Here is a 16,230-nt window from a genome sequence, read left to right on the forward strand (position 1 = left end):
GGTCAGGTGTCCCTGTCCTTCTCATCGCTCCTTTGTCCAGCCTCCCCTTGCATGGTGCCATTCAGTCTCTTGCTACTGCCCCGAGTTACCCTCTTTGGAGAGCACTGGCTGGACAGTGCGACCAGCTGCCGTGCTGTGACCACTGCAAGTGGTGGGAAGCTGGCCGCTCCACCACCCAGCCCTCACCGCGTCCTGCGGGCTCTCTGCAGTTCTCTTCAGCGCCTGCTCTGACAGGCCAAGGGGCAGAGCGGTCTGCAGTGTGAGCAGACATCCAACAGACAGACACTGGCCCACACACATACTTGGCTCTCCTGGGTGCTCACACCCAAATCCTTCCTCTATAGGAGGGTGAGGAATCCCCTCTCCTCTCAAATAGGCCTCCCATGAAGACCACAGCTGAGACGCTCCTTAGCACTGCCACGCAGCCGTCGCTGTGGCCTGGGCGGGTTGAGGTTAGGCCAGCTCTGGGCCACCTCGTTAAGCCCCAGGGGAGGGGTCTGGTCCCAACTGTGGGTAGCTCTCTTTAGAACCTAGTTGTCCTTGGATTTGGGCCCCAGACTCCCATTCAACGTGTGTTACACAGACACAGCAGGCTGGGGGTGATGGCAATAGGATGTGTGCCACGCCCAGCATGGGCCTGCTGGGAAGTAGAGGTGGAGGCTGAGGAGGACAAAACAGTGAGGAACAAATCAGTCCCTCAGAAAGGGCTCCACAAAACAAGCTCAAGGGCAAGGTTCCTCTCTTTCCTGAGGACCTCAGCCTGGCAGGGGCAAGCTTGGCAGGTCCCAGGGGTGCAGCAACTTGGCGCCCAGCCCTGGGGTGACCACCCCTCCTGCTGCCCAAGCCACCGGCACAAGAAGCCAGGCACCTGTCCCTCTGAGCCCAGGGGACTGCCCCCCACACTGGGAAAACCATGACTGCCATTAGGTGCTTTTAGTTCAGAGGAGTCTTTTTCCTGTGAATAGAGAATTTCTAAACCTGAGCAGAGGGTCGAGAAAGGCAGGGAAGTTGCCTCTGAGTAGGATACACTCTCCTTCCTGCACCCAGCAGGCTGAGCTGAGCAAGAGGCAGGACTGTCAGCATGATCCCATGCCCAGGGCTTTTTTGCCTCAAACAGCCACCTGCAAGGCCTTATGAACACATCCAAATGTAAGGTGATGCCTTTTGTTTCTTTGGGCAGCTGGAGGAAAAGAAACCAGGCGAGAAGCTCTGCTTCTGTCCACCCAAGTTAGGGGCAGGTCAAAGCCAGACATGGCCTGCTCTTCCAGACATCGTGCACCTGCAGACTGCGTCTACCTGGATTTCACACACGTGAACAGCAGCTTGCTTTCTGAAAGTTAATTATCTGATTATTAATTAAACATCAGAGAATATGCCCAAGCTGCTGTTGAACTGTGGTCTGGGGGCAGAGTGGGGAGCTTCGTTCCTTTTTCCTGGCCCTGAACAGGTACCACGTGCTGGGCCACAGTAACCAGGAGCCGGGCAGGGTTTCTGCATGGCTGTGGGCTCCCTGGGCCAGAGCTCACCTGTGGTACCTGCATAAAATGCAGAGGGCCACATACCTGTATCATGGGGTTTTTGTAAAGTTTAGATGAGATGATAATTGTGAAAGCTTTACATAAGCATGAAACACAACAGATGATTTTTAATGTGGGTGAGGATCTCTTCAGGGAAGTTGGAAGGAAGGCAAAGAAAAGTCTTATTGACTGTGCACTTACTATGTTCCCTAGCTAACTTGTCCTCATGTCTAAGGTGGAACGTTGCTCGATGGCCCAGCCCTGAACGCTGCCTCTCCAAGCCCCGCCCAGTGTGGAACGACCTCCAGGGGGAGCTCTGCCATCCCAGCTGCTGCCAGAAATGGCAATGGCCCTGCAGCAGAGGTGGCAAGGGCCCAGCGGAGTGGTCAAAGCCTGGTCTCCCTGCATTAGAATCGGGCAGCATCCTCCGTCTGTGTGGATTTAGTTGTTCCCTCAAACGGGAGGTCTTCTTGCAGTGTTGGTCTCTTCTGCTGCAGAACTAGTATGAGAGCCAGTATCTAAATCCAGTAGTCCCTGCATGGTTGGCCTGTGCTTTCTCCACGCCTGTGCCTCCGCATACTTGTCCAAGGCTGGGACTCTCCCAAGGGCACGGCCTGGTCACACAACGACACAGCCCCAGGAGTGGAAGACATGCAGACACTGTGAAACGTGGATGACAATGTGGAAACCCTGAGAGTTCTGCCTCCTGGGACCACACAGAAGCTCCGTCCCCAAGAGTTCTTCTGCCTGGGAACACAGAGCCCAGAGACACTCGTGCTCTGCACACCTGATACCATTCCACAAATGACAAACCCACTGCAGCAATGCCATGGCCACCTAAACAAGAGCTTCCCCTGCCCTTCCCAACCTCTTGGCAAAATGGCAGAGACTTTCCTGCAGGACTCAGGCTGTTGCTAGGACATCTACCTGGATTTAACATAAAGAGGAGCAACATGGACACCCTCTCCCACAAAACAAGCAAACCAGTTAAAAATCAATCGCAAAAAGTGTTTTCTTCTAGATGCTTCAGTGGACCCGCTAATATGACATCCATTTAAGAATTCTTATGTAGTATACCATCTGATATAGTTTAGATTTTTGGAACCATATTAATATTCTACATGCTCAAAATGAAACAAAATCAAATCAACAAGGATGAGAGGTAAAAATTAAAATAGAATGCAAAGAGCAACAAATTAACATAACTATATTTCAAATGATTGACATAATCACAGTTAAGTGGAAAAAGTAACTTTTTTTTTTTTAGAGACAGAATTTCACTCTGTTGCCAGGGCTGCAGTGTGATGGCATGATCTTATCTCCCTGTAGCCTTGAGCTTCTTGGCTCACGAGATCTTCCTGTCTCAGCCTTTCCAGTAGGCAGGACTACAGGTACATGTTACCACACCCAGCTAATTTTTTTGTTCTTTGTAGAAACAGGGTCTCACTATGTTGCCCAGGCTGGTCTTGAACTCTTGGTCTCAAGTGATCCTCCTGCCTCAGCCTCCAAAGTGCTAGGATTACAGGCATGAGCCACTGCACCTGGCCCAGAGTAACTGTTTTTCTTTTTTTTTTTCAGAATAACTTTTGAACATAGTATTGTGTGCTCTCAGTACAAAGACAAAATAACTACAAAATCAATACTAAATTTTAGATAGAAAGATTGTTTTTTTGTAGAGGTATGAGTTGCCAATTCTGAATCTGCTTTCTCTGAATTATAGGATTGAGCAAATAACTGAATATATTGAATGAACATCAAGTTGCTCACTGTTGGAGAAGGGAGTTCCAACTAAGGAAAGAGGAAAGAATAGGAGAATGACCCCCATGGTGATGAACTGGAGTTAGAGGTATCAGTTTGAATTTATGTTTTTAAATATATATATATAGAGAGAAATACATAAATGTACATTTGTATTCCTTCTCTCTGTCCACTTAAAGTGTCTATAAGCAAAGATATCCTGGTAGCAATGAATACATGTAGCACTCAGATTCCAGTTTCTAAATACCATTCCTCACTTTAAGGAACCAGGGCTCTTTGAGGAAGTCACAGATTCAGGGCTGGGCCAGAGAAAGTGCAAAATAAGTGGACTATCTTGTACCAGAAAGTAAGGAAGTGCTTAAAAAAATGACAAGGATACATCAAAAGGACACAGGAACCAGGTTGAAGGGGCTCCCTCTAGCCAAATCTGGCATAATTTGGTTACCAAAATAAATAATGGCAATAGAACATTCATGGAAAAGAATAAGAATCTCAGTCCATAGAGATATAAATAAATGAACTGATTAAAATATGAGCAAGAAGTTAAAGCCCTTTCTTACAGTGGAAAACCAACTAACATGTGGAAGGAATTATGGTGTTAGAAAAATCACCATTTTGCAGCTATCACAGTAATAATCGATTCTGCCAGAATCATCAATAGATGCTAAAGCTACTGGGTAAAAGATTAATGAGGAATAGGATATTTCCATAGTCACAAAGCATCCCCCAACATACTGCTACTGGAAGAAGAAAAAAAAAGGATCCCTTGGCCGGGTGCGGTGACTCATGCCTGTAATCCTAGCACTCTAGGAGGCTGAGGCGGGTGGATCGCTTGAGCTCAGGAGTTTGAGAGCAACCTAAGCAAGAGCAAGACCCCGTCTCTACCAAAAATAGAAAGAAGTTAATTGGACAGCTAAAAATATATAGAAAAAATTAGCCAGGCATGGTGGCGCATGCCTGTAGTCCCAGCTACTCAGGAGGCTGAGGCAGGAGAATCACTTGAGGCCAGGAGTTTGAGGTTGTTGTGAACTAGGCTGATGCCACAGCACTCTAGCCCAAGCAACAGAGTGAGACTCTGTCTCAAAAAAAAAAAAAAAAAAAAATCCCAACACATTATTTATTAATTACAAAGGATATTAGTAAAGTCAAAGTGGATTAACCTAGTGGATACCACCTTAAAGAAGTAACCAAAGTTAATATCATAGACCATGAGACAATTAGAAATCATGTACCTCCTGATATGATGCCTTGAAAAGAACACAACATTACTTGTATGGTATTTCTGCCAAAAATACATGCGCAAATCTAATTGTGAGGGATCGTGTCCCAAACTGAGGAACATTCTACAAAATAACTGGCCTGTATTCTTCAAAAAATGTCAAGGTCATGAAAGACAAAGAAAGGCCAAGGAACTGTTTCAGATTAAAGGAGGCTAGAGACATAGCAACTTAATGCAATGCATGATCCTGGACTAGATTTTAGACCAGGGGGCAGGGCAGGAGGGAGCTATAGGATATTAGTGGGATAACTGGCAAAAGTTTCATGTGGAGCTGCAGATTAGATAATAGGATTTCTCAATGTTAATTTTCCTGATCTTGATAAATATACTGTGGTTAGATAAAAGAAAATTCTTGATAGGAAATACACATTGAAGTATTTATGGTATTTGTGCATAAAGGAATATGATGTCTGCAAATTACTTTCAAATGGTTTAGAGGGGAAAAGAGAGAGAGAATGACTCAATGATAAAGCAAAAAGGCAAAATGTTAACATGTGGTAAATCTGAGTCAGGCAGTTAATCTGAATCAAGATATAGAGCTTTTTTTTGTACTATTGCAACTTTTCTATTGAGTGTGGAATTTTTAAAAAATAAAGCTTAAAAATAAATAAATATTTATTTACACACATTATGAATATATTTAATACCATTGAACTGTACCCTCCAAAGTGGATAAGATGGTAAACTTCACATTACGTGTATAATATGTTGAAACCTTTTATAAAATAAATGCATGCCTCAAAGTTTGTGTTTCTTTTTAAAAAATTTATAATTTGCTTTTGCTTTGTGTAGTGCTTTACTGATAACTGCCTAAAATAAAAGAGGAAAGTCACTCAAAAGGAGTCATAGCTTTCTGTTTTAAGTTAAATTCAACGAGCACTGCGATTTATGTTAGAGCAGGAGCATAACTATTTTTGGCTTAGTGAGGGTTGCTAGGCCACCATTGCTTCAAGTTAATCAGTAAGCACCTAAACCCTATAATCAGTGGCAGCAACCAGGGACGTGATTTACAGGCTACCTACAGATTAGGGGGGAAAAATCATAGAATTTTTACACAGAGGAGTGGTTTTTACCCAACTATCTTTTTTCTCTTTCTTTCTGCCTATTCATGTGGGGAAGAAAACATTCATATAAAAACAAAAACAAACAAAGGAACCGTCTCCTGAGAAGTGGTAATGCTAAAGTGTAATCCTTTGAGAAATGCATCACAGGCTGAAGAGCTGTTGCCTCTAAAGACTTCTCACGTCAAGCTATTCTAAATCACACCGCCATCACTACAACCACATCTTCTGATTAAGGTGTTAAAACTCACGAAGGAACAAAAATTTAGGAATTGTATTAAATCACACTTGATAATTATTGCAGGGCAGAAAGAGTTATTAACTTATACTCAAGTATGTGTATTTCTTTAAATCTTATTATAATTCATTGATATTTTTCTAGGAATATAGAACTATCTAGTGTTTAAACTATTATCCTGAAGAAATATATGGTGGTCAGAGAAAATACAAATGAATGGAAAGTAAGCTAAAACTCAGCAATCCACCCTTATAGGAAGCCGGGATGTTCAATCAGGCAGACCAGAGTATAAGCACCACCTAGTGACATCTTGCTCAAATTACAAGAATAGTACTTAGTCATTAATGCACCATCTAGAATTCTCCTTGCAAATCCCAAACTGTTAAATGATGGCAAAGATAGCATTTTTGCTATATCTGGCCATGGATGGAATGTACCCTATGGCAGTAAGATGCTTTGAAGTTACCTAGTCCATCTATTCATAGCTAGGCAAAAATGTATCAATCACTTTTTCTTGTTTTTTGGTTTTTTACATACACCATCTTACTCTATCACCTAGGCTGGAGTGCAGTGGTGTGATCATAGCTTGCTTGAACTCTTGGGCTCAAGCAATCCTCCTGCTGCAGCCCCCTGAGTAACTAGGACTACAGGCACATTGCCACCATCCCTGGCTAATTCAAAAAACAATTTTTTTTAGAGACAGGATCTTGCTATGTTGCCCAGATTGGTCTCAAACTCATGGGCTCAAACAATTCTCTCCCCTCAGCATCCCAAACACTGGGATTATAGGCATGAGCCACCACTCCCTGTTTTTTTATTTCTGTATCTTATGATGTTATGACAACTTTAAAATCTTGCTGACTAAGGAGATGAAAGACCTCTACAATGAAAACTACAAAACACTAATGAAGGAAATTGATTGAAGGAGACACAAACAAATGGAAAGACATTTCACGCTCATGGATCAGAAGAATTAATATTGTTAGAATTACCATACTACCTAAAGAAATCTACAGATTCAATACAATTCTTAACAAAGTATCAATGACATCCTTCACTGAAATAGAAAAAACAATCCTAAAATTCATATGGAACCAAAAAAGACACCGAATAGCCAAAGAAATACTGAGAAAAAAAGAACAAATTTGGAGGCATCACACTACCTGACTTCAAAATATACTGTAAAAGTATAGTAACCAAAACAGCATGATATTGGTATAAAAAGAGACATGTAGACCAATGGAACAAAATAGAGAACCCAGAAATAAATCCATGTATTTATAGTCAACTGATTTTTGACAAAGGTACCAAGAACATACATCGGAGAAAGGACACTCTCTTCACTAAATGGTGCTGGGAAAACTGAATATCCACATGCAGAAGAATAAAACTAGACTCCTATCTCTCACTGTACATAAAAGTCAACCCAAAATAGATTAAAGACTTAAACATAAAACCTGAAACTACAAAACTACTAGAAGAAAACATAGTAGAAATGCTTCAGAATGTTGGTGTGGGAAAAGATTTTAGGATTAAGACATGAAAAGTATAGATGACAAAAACAAAAATAGACAAATGGAATTACATCAAGGCCAAAAGCATCTGCACACCAAAGGAAACAATCAACAGAGTGAAGAACAACCTGTAGAATGGTAGAAAATATTTGCAAAGTGTTCATTCAACAATGGACTAATATCCAAAATATATAAGGAACTCAACTCAAAAGCAAAAAAACCAAATAATCCTATTAAAAAGTGCGCAAAGGATCTGAATAGACATTTCTCAAGAGGAGATATACAAATGGCCAAGTATATGAAAAAATGCTCCACATCACTAATTATCAGGGAAATACAAATCAAAACCAAAATGAGATATCATCTTATCACAGTTAGAATATCTAATATACAAAAGAGAAAAAATAACCAATGCTGGTGAGGTTGTGGAGAAAAGGGAACTCATACTCTTTCATGGGAATGTAAATTAGTAAAACCATTATGGAAAACAGAATGAAGGTTTCTCAAAAAACTAAAAATCGAATTATCATAAAATTCAGCAATCTCATTACTGGGTATTTATTCAAAGGAAAGGAAATCAGTATATCAATGGGATACCTACACTCCCATGTTTATTGCAGCACTATTCACAATAGCCAAGATATGGAGCAACCTAAGTGTCCATCAATGAATGAATGAATAAAGAAGATATATATATATACACACACACACACACACACACGCAACGAAATACTATTCAGCCATAAAAAGAATGAAATCTTGTCATTTGCAGCAACACAGATGGAATTGGAGGATATATATATATATATATATATATATATATATATATATATATATATGAAAGGGGAGAGTGAGGAAGGAGATTCAAATTCCTTTTTTTTGAGACAGATTCTCACTCTGTTGCCCTGGGTGGAGTACAGCGGTGTCATTGTAGCTCACTGCAGCCTCCAACTCTGGGCTCAAGCAATCCTCCTGCCTCAGCCTCCCAAGTAGCTGGGACTACAGGCACACACCACAATGCCTGACTAATTTTTGTTTTTAGTAGAGATGAGTCTTGTTTTTGCTCAGACTGGTCTTGAACTCCTGAGTTCTAGCAATCCTCCTGCCTCGGCCTCCCAGAGTGCTAGGATTACAGGTGTAAGCCATCATGCTCAGCTGGGAGGTCATTATGTTAAGTGAAATAAGCCAGATGCCGAAAGACAAATATTACATGTCTCACTCCTATGTGGGAGCTAAAAACTCTCATGGGAGTAGAGAGCAGAATGATGGTCACCTGAGGCTAGGAAGGAGAGGGGGAGATAAAGAGAGGTTGGTTAACGGGTATGAATATACCATTAGATAGAAGGAATAAGTTTTAGTGTCATAGCACAGTAGAGTGACTATAGTTAACAATAATTTATTATCTATTTCAAAATAGCTAAAAGAAAAGATTTGAAATGTTCCTAACACAAAGAAATGATAAACGTCTGAGGTGATGGATGTGCTAAATACCCTGATTTGATCATTACACATTGTATGATTTTATCAAAATACCACATGTGCCCCATAAATATGTACAATTATTATGTATCAATAAAAAAAACTTTTTAAATCTTACTGGCCTGGGAAAGACTGACTGTCCCAGGGCTAGCCAGTTCTTAGAGAGAGCAAAAGGCTCAGCCAGGAACACACCTTTCATATGCAAACCCACCAGTTTGAGTCTACACCTCCAACCTCCTCCTTGTCTAACTCTCACACACCAAGCCAATATTTCCCCTGACCTACATCATCCCAAGGTGCCAGGTGGCTGGAGGTCGCCCCTACAAACCAGAGCCCACGCGAAGTGTTCCAACTAGCCAGTCCTAAGCTGCCTGCTCACCCTGCCTTGCCTTCCTGCAGAAACCCCAGTAAAGGCTTTGGCCTAGGTTTCGCCTCATGCCTGTCTTTAGCCACCTGACCAACCCTGGTGCTTCCCTGTGGCCCGCGTGGCATAGCGTGTTCTCTCCTCTCAGGAAATGTAAGTAATAAAAATCTTTGAGTGGCATTGACTTCTCCATGTTGTCACTTAGGCACCTCCATCAATTAAAATTCTGAAGATACAGATGAGACATGGAATCCCACCTAATTCATTCCAGTGAAGGACATATTATTCCACTTTTTACAAATATGCAGCATTCTGGGCCCAGTTGTCACTTTCAGGCAAAGTAACAAACAGGGCTATAAAATGGAAAGGGGGGAAGAGGAGGAAGAGAAGAAAAGAATGTCAGTGTCTACATGAAATGCCTCAGACGCATCTCAGTCTTGAGAACAGCATCTACCATTTCTTCTCTCCCGAGCACTCGGGGATCAGGAGCCTCTTCTCTTTTGCTGTCTCTAAAAGTTGGTTCTGTCCACTTGCCAGAGGTAGTTTTATGATAAGCTAATAGCTTAAGTTTCAAGACCCTTCACTATCACTGTGTCCCTTCCAAAGATCACATCTAACTTTGTATTTGCAATTTGTATCCTTTTTACTAAAGAGAGCCCCTAAAAATTGTATAAGCTTCATGCCCTACAAAAACTGGGCAGGTGAGGTGGTCGTGGCCCTGGGACCCCTCCATGTGCTGTGAGCCCTGCTCTTCCACCTTCTGGGCCCCACTGTCCTTATCTGCAAAGGAGGGGCTGACAAGACCACCTTGTCTTAACTTCCCTTTTCCTTTCTCTTCAGTTGCATTCATTCCTTCACATACTAATAAAACAACACGCTATTGCCTGCATGCGGCTGCGAAGGCTCACGTTGCCTCTGAAAGACTCTAAAACAGTCCTGGAAAATGCACAGTAAAAATGCAAGTTGGGTCTTAACTGTACACTGGCTAATGAGCACTCAGAAAATAAAATAAGAGCAAAGCTTTTGCAATGAAGCCGGACGCCACTACTCAAAATTACATTACAACCTACAGATTGGTTTTGTTAAGATCAACGCAGCCCTGTATTATAGGGTCAGTAGCCTTGCTTCTAGCCTGGCTCTGCAGCTCTTTGCATGGGTCTCTGAGCAAGTCATTCAACACTTGGGTCCTCATGGACCCACTACTGAGGGAGATCAGGTCTCTGGGCTTGTTCCCTGACGCGCTGAGCAAGGGGTCTGGGCCACAGGATCCCTGAGGTCCCCTCTATCTCTTGGCAGGTTTGGTTCTATCTGCCTCTCTTGCTGGTGCTAATTCCCTTGTCACTATTGCCCCAAAACTTGATGGGACTCTTTCTCTTACCCCGAGGCTGACTTGGGTAAGCCACTGAATTGAGGAGGAAAAGAGAGAGAAAAAGAGCAAAGGAGGAGAGGACAGAGAAGGGAAGGGCAGGAAGCCAAGCAGTGCTGGGACACTGTGCAGACAGACAAGGAGCAGGTCACACCCTGCACCCAGGCTGGCCTCGGGACCTGGAAACACCTCCTCCTACACTTGGGCCAGACGCCGCAGTGCTGGTGGGCTGCCTGCTCCCTGGGTCTGCAGTGGCTTTTTCCTAGGGGTGATTCGCTCAGGCCAGCCAGACATTGGCCCACAGACCTCCTAGAAAAAGGTCTTCATTGCGCCCACTACTGCTGCAGCGCAAGTCTCTGAAGAAAGAGCTCGCATCATGTGTACTAGTTACTTCGTGTGTACTAGTTAATCTGCAGCTTTTGGTGGCTCGTTCTCATGCCACCACATGACACAGCTTCCCTTTTAAGTTTCTCTTGAGACCATCCAACCCTGAGAGAAGGGAGATGGAAGCCTCAGATTAGCTAGAGGCATCCTTTATTCCATAAGAACGAAGAGATTTCTCTTCTTTTCATGTTTGCTTTAATATCTCCAGGCAAGAACAGGCACTCCATAGATACCTGGTAAACGGAACTGAATTTCCTCCCTGTTCCCAATGCTAAAAGCATTTGACTGTGCTGGACTTCAGACCTCACACAGCTTGTCTACTTGCTGTTTCTTCCTGTCTGAAGCTCTCTGCTTTCTCCTGCAGATAGCTTGATCTTCATGAACCACCATGTTAGCTAAAGGCCTCTCTGTCCAGTACCTGGAAGATCCAAGCACACATCCGAGGCCCGTTAGCCTCCAGTCGCCGCCTTCTGGCACCAGCTGCTCCTTAGTCTCCAGCCCCAGGTGTCATAAACAGCCCACTCCACTGGGTTTCGCTGTGAAGTTTGCTTCCCCTAATCACTGAACATGCATTTTGTTTAGTGCTCATCAGGAGATAGGCACTGGGCCAGACCCTTCCACATATGGTATCTCATTTAAGCTCATAAAACCCCTGAAAATCAGGTACACTCACCCCATCTCACAGTGGTGGAAACACCCTGGGAGCCTTTGAGTTACTTGCCCAAGGGTCCAGCCTATCTAGTGGCACAGTCAGAATTTGGGACCTGGGTTCCCAAATTCAAATCTACTATCAAACCACACTTAACAAAGTGCCTTGGGACAGAGGCTCCTGGAATAAGACCCGGCTGGCCAGCAGTTCAGTAGGTCCTTAAATGCACACTCCAGACCTGCCTAGGCCCACAAAGAGTCCATGCTGCTTGATGGACTGTCCACCCAGCAGCTTCCCTGGAACAATGTCCCCCACTCTGCTGTTGGCCAGTGCTATGAGTCTGAATTTGAGACTCCTGCCTTGGCTCTTCTGCCTGACTTCCTATGCTGAGTCACGCATTTATTTGCCAACTGATCCTTCTGATCCCCTATACGTCTACCCCATGGGCTAAATACATAGTCCCCACCTAGTTTTATTATTAGCCAACATTTACTGAATTCTTACCATGAACCAAGCAAGCATGATACTAAATATTTACAAGAATTATTAACATCTCTTTTAATCTTTTAAATTCTCTAGGGCAAGTTCAATCATTGGGTAGCTATTTTATAGGTGAGGAAATGGAGGCTTAGCAAGGCTAAGTGACTTGCTCAAGGTCACAAAGTGTCAGAGCCAGTACTTGAACCCAGGCAGCACATGTACACGTGTACCGTTGACCACCACACCATTAACCCTCAGCCCCTTCTGAGCTCATCCACTTATTACTGACCAACCTACACACACACACACACACACACACACACACAGAGGGTTACCCCAACTGGTTCAAAAATGATTAAAACTAAACCAAGAATCATTTGCTCACCTCTCCACCTAACCTACAAGCATCTCCACTCCTGCCAGACTTCCTGTGAGCTACTTTCCAGTCACAGTGACCAAGAGAAGAGCAGATCAAGACTGCAGGGTTTGGCATGACACACACTAGCCTGTCTTCCCACTGGGCACTGCTTACTTAATCCCGTGTTCTATGGACCTCAAAGCTCTTAGCAGAATTGCTGACACCCTAAGACTGGAGTAAAGGTAAAAAAAGGTTCACAGGAAATTTCTTAAGGGTAAGCTACTCCTCGAGTTCAGCTTCAAACACATGAGCCCCCCAACATACCCTCTGTCCTCCCACAGGGGCCCTTGACTTGCCATCTGGGTGGCTTTGCTTGTGCCCTTGGAGCAGGAGGCATATAGCAAAAAGCATTAAAGCTCAGGCCTCGGCATCAAACACGCCTGGGTTCAAGGTGCTCCAGTTCATCTATCAAACCAAAGTAATCATATCTACCTCAGAATGTTGCTCTGAAGATTACATGAGGTGATGCATATTAAGTGCTCAGCATACAGTAAGTGCCCACTATTGAAAGCTATTATCATTTTCTTACCCTCCCACCTGGGACATGAGTCCCAAGTTCACCATATGTCCCACTTCCACCAAGGCTTAAAGACTTAATGCAAATGGCAGCCCCCCACCCCCACCCCTAGCCAGGCAAGTTCAGTTCAGTAAGACCAACATCCTTTGAGCATGTTCTATATACCAAGCACGCTGCCAGGTATCGGGGATACAAAAATAAACCAGACGACGTGCCCCTGAACTGAAGGAGTTCACAGCCCTGACAGAGATGGGAAGGAAACAGCTCCTGTCAGTGCCACATGGCGAGTGCAGTGGTGCAGGGTGCTGCAGGCGGGGGAGAGGTCGGCCAGGTCACAGAGGGCCTTGGGGACCAAGAAGAGGAGTTTGAACTGAATTCTGAAGGTGATGAGAAGCTATGGAAGGGCTTTAAGCAGAGCAGGTTTTTTGCTTTATAAAAGAATCATAGTAGCAATGTGAAGAAAGAAGTTAGGAGGGTATGAATAATGCAATCAAGAAAAGGCACCCCTGACCAGAAACTGCAGGGAGAGAGAGACATGGATGGACTGCAAATGTGCCTAGATAGTGACACCGAAGGCCTTGCCACTTGACAGTGGACATTGTCCAATCCCTCAGTGTTCAGATGTTGAGAGAGAAGGAGGTGACACAGAGGCCTTTGTATGCGTTACATTTTAAAAGTTAACTCTCTTAGGCCACTTCAGCCAATTTGACTTGCGCTGGAGCTACCTACTGTCTGTTCATGTGGTCAGTCCACTGAATGCCACTTAAATGCCAGGCACTGCCTTAGCTACTGGGAGGGTTTCAGTGACGCATCAGTCGAGTGAGAAGTATCAGCAAAGCCCAGGGAAGGACAAGCCCTGGGGAACGGTGGGGTTTGGCTGGAAGTCCTGCCAGGAAGAGGATGATGAAGGAACCAGACTCGACACTCAGGCGGGGTGAGACCGTACAGGGCCGAGGCGAGAGAGAGTTTGAACCTGGGTGGCGGACATGAGGGGCCACTGAAGGTTTAAACAGGGGAGAGGCACAGATTCTTCTCACAGAGAACCCAGAATGTCTTACTTGTCTCTCCTTGCGGAATCCCTGGGGCCTCACATTTTCCACCTGGGTTTCTTTTTCATGCTTAACGCCGTGCCCACTATTTAGGAGTAGTGTGCAAATAAATGCTGAGAGCACAAACACCCAGGTACAGTCTCACACACGCAAACAAAACACATGGGAAGCAAGCAAGAGACTGCTCCAACTAAACGTGAGACCCCTGACAAACCTAGATCTGAAGGTCCCAGGCCGTGACACCTGGGAACGAGCAGCTCTGGGAAAGAGTTCTGAAATATCTCTGAGGAGCTATTCTGAGTTTCCAGCCATTCATGTCTAAGCAGCCTGAATCCTTCCAGGGCTGGGTGTGAGAGGCTAAGGACTGAGGGGCAGGAACGTGGCCCTGGGCCTGGGCCAGCGGGGTAAAGGCGGCCAGTACTTTTTATAGAGCACTTAACACCTGTCAGCCGCTGTGCTGCATTTTACACATGTTTCCTGTGTGCATAAAAAGGGGGTAACTAGCCATTTTGGATTCCCTCTCCAAGCTTGGACCTCAACTTCCTCACCCTCTTCTGCCCCTTGGCTCAAGACACTTCTGGACCCAGCTCTCTTGCTACTGGAGTTGGTTCCCTCCTCTCGTGAGGGGCTCACTCACCCTGTTATTACATAATGCCGGCCAATGCCCCTGCCCCTCTCTGCAAAGCAGGAGGGAAATCCAAGGGGCAGTGAAATTGCAAGTTGAAGGCAAAGACCCTGGGCACAATTAGTTTTCTGATAACACCTAAGTACAGTCTTTTGTTTCTTAAGGAATCAACTCTCTTTCTGGGGCAATCCACCTCAATTGCTTGCCTACACGTTGAATATTTACTATCACTAACGATCAGTAGGGAGAGGATAAAGAAAAAGAAAAAGAAAAAAAAAATCTGGCAAACATCAGGGAATCCAGAAATCCATCTGGCTTCAGTACATATGAGTTTTTCAGAAATAAATTCACCTTCTTACATTGGTTTGATTCAGTATTAAAAAGAGTTTATGTTATCTGGGTCCTCACTCTGTTGATGGAGACCTCCAATGATGGCATGGTGGGTGGAGGGAAGCCTAAGATTCAAAATCCATCGCAAATAATGTCAAAGATTTTCTGTACACAAATGGTTAAGAGTTGGTTATAATGTTTTCTCAATTAAACTGGAATACCAAACTAAAGTTCAGAGATTATTTTAAATAGCACACTATAGTGTTTCCTTCTACTTAGCTCCCTGCCTGGTGACCCCTTGTCATGGGTCCCACCCCAGTTCCCCACATCTCCCAGCCTACCTGCTGAGCTGCCTCGTGGAAGAGTTCCTGCACCTGAGACATCTGGTCCAGGCTTGTGCAAACAGAGTCCTGGTGGTCTGGGAGGGTGCGGAGACCCCTCTGGAAGGCAAACAGAACCCTCAGTCAGGCTGTCTCCTCTGTTCTTCTCTCCTCACTGTCCACATTCCTCTACATCAGGCAAGGCCCTGGTGAGGAAGGGACCTTGTCTACTTCATCTAGAAACTCATCCTGGTCACCTCTTTGGTACACAAATAGATGTTCATTCCTCCAAGCCCACCTGCGCTCACATCTTGTTGTCCTGAGCCACAGCCGCTCCCAGCTCGCTTTCTTCCTGAACTCCTGCAGTGTGTGAGGGTCACAGCCAGCTGGCCAGCCCTGAGGACACAGTTTACACTCCTGTCCCACCCTTGCGTGCCTCCCGGACCCCTTGATCCCCACAAGGGCCCCCTTGGCTCAGGAGAACTGGCTGCAGACGGTGAGTGAATGTCAACTGGACATGAGCAGAGGGGAGAGGGGAGATTAGGGGCTGTCTTGGGAACCCCTCTGGAACAGGACAGAAAAGTGTAGGGGTGAAGGGGGCGGGTGAGAAAACATGGTGGGAGCATCATTGTTAGGGCCAGGTCTGGAGCCCACCGGCAGAGTCTCCCCCTGCAGCAGCAGGGACCTTGTGTCTGATCTGTGTGCTCCCTGTCTACAGCATAGTGCTGGAACGTGGATGGGCTCATGGCATTTTGGAAAGAGGAGGAGGAAGGGGAGGAAGAGGGAAGGGGAAAGGAGGCAGAGCTCATGGTCATGTGGGAGGAACACGACCCATGATAGTAGCAGCGATGGCAGGGACGAGAGAGCGCACCGAGGGGTCTT

At 44.9% G+C, this 16,230-nt stretch overlaps 1 protein-coding gene across 1 annotated transcript in view; it reads right to left on the reverse strand.

The window, feature by feature from the left end:
• Positions 1-15,505, reverse strand: part of SLC12A8 (solute carrier family 12 member 8) — a 124,520-nt gene extending 109,015 nt beyond the window's left edge. Inside the window, exon 1 of the mRNA XM_012780430.3 lies at positions 15,370-15,505. Coding sequence (XP_012635884.2) covers positions 15,370-15,411 — 42 coding nt within the window. The 5' untranslated portion in view covers positions 15,412-15,505. The remainder of the gene's footprint in view (positions 1-15,369) is intronic.
• Positions 15,506-16,230: the final 725 nt, after the last annotated feature.

This window comes from Microcebus murinus, chromosome 1 (genome assembly GCF_040939455.1).
Source record: "Microcebus murinus isolate Inina chromosome 1, M.murinus_Inina_mat1.0, whole genome shotgun sequence".
In the NCBI taxonomy this organism is placed as follows: Eukaryota; Metazoa; Chordata; class Mammalia; order Primates; family Cheirogaleidae; genus Microcebus; species Microcebus murinus.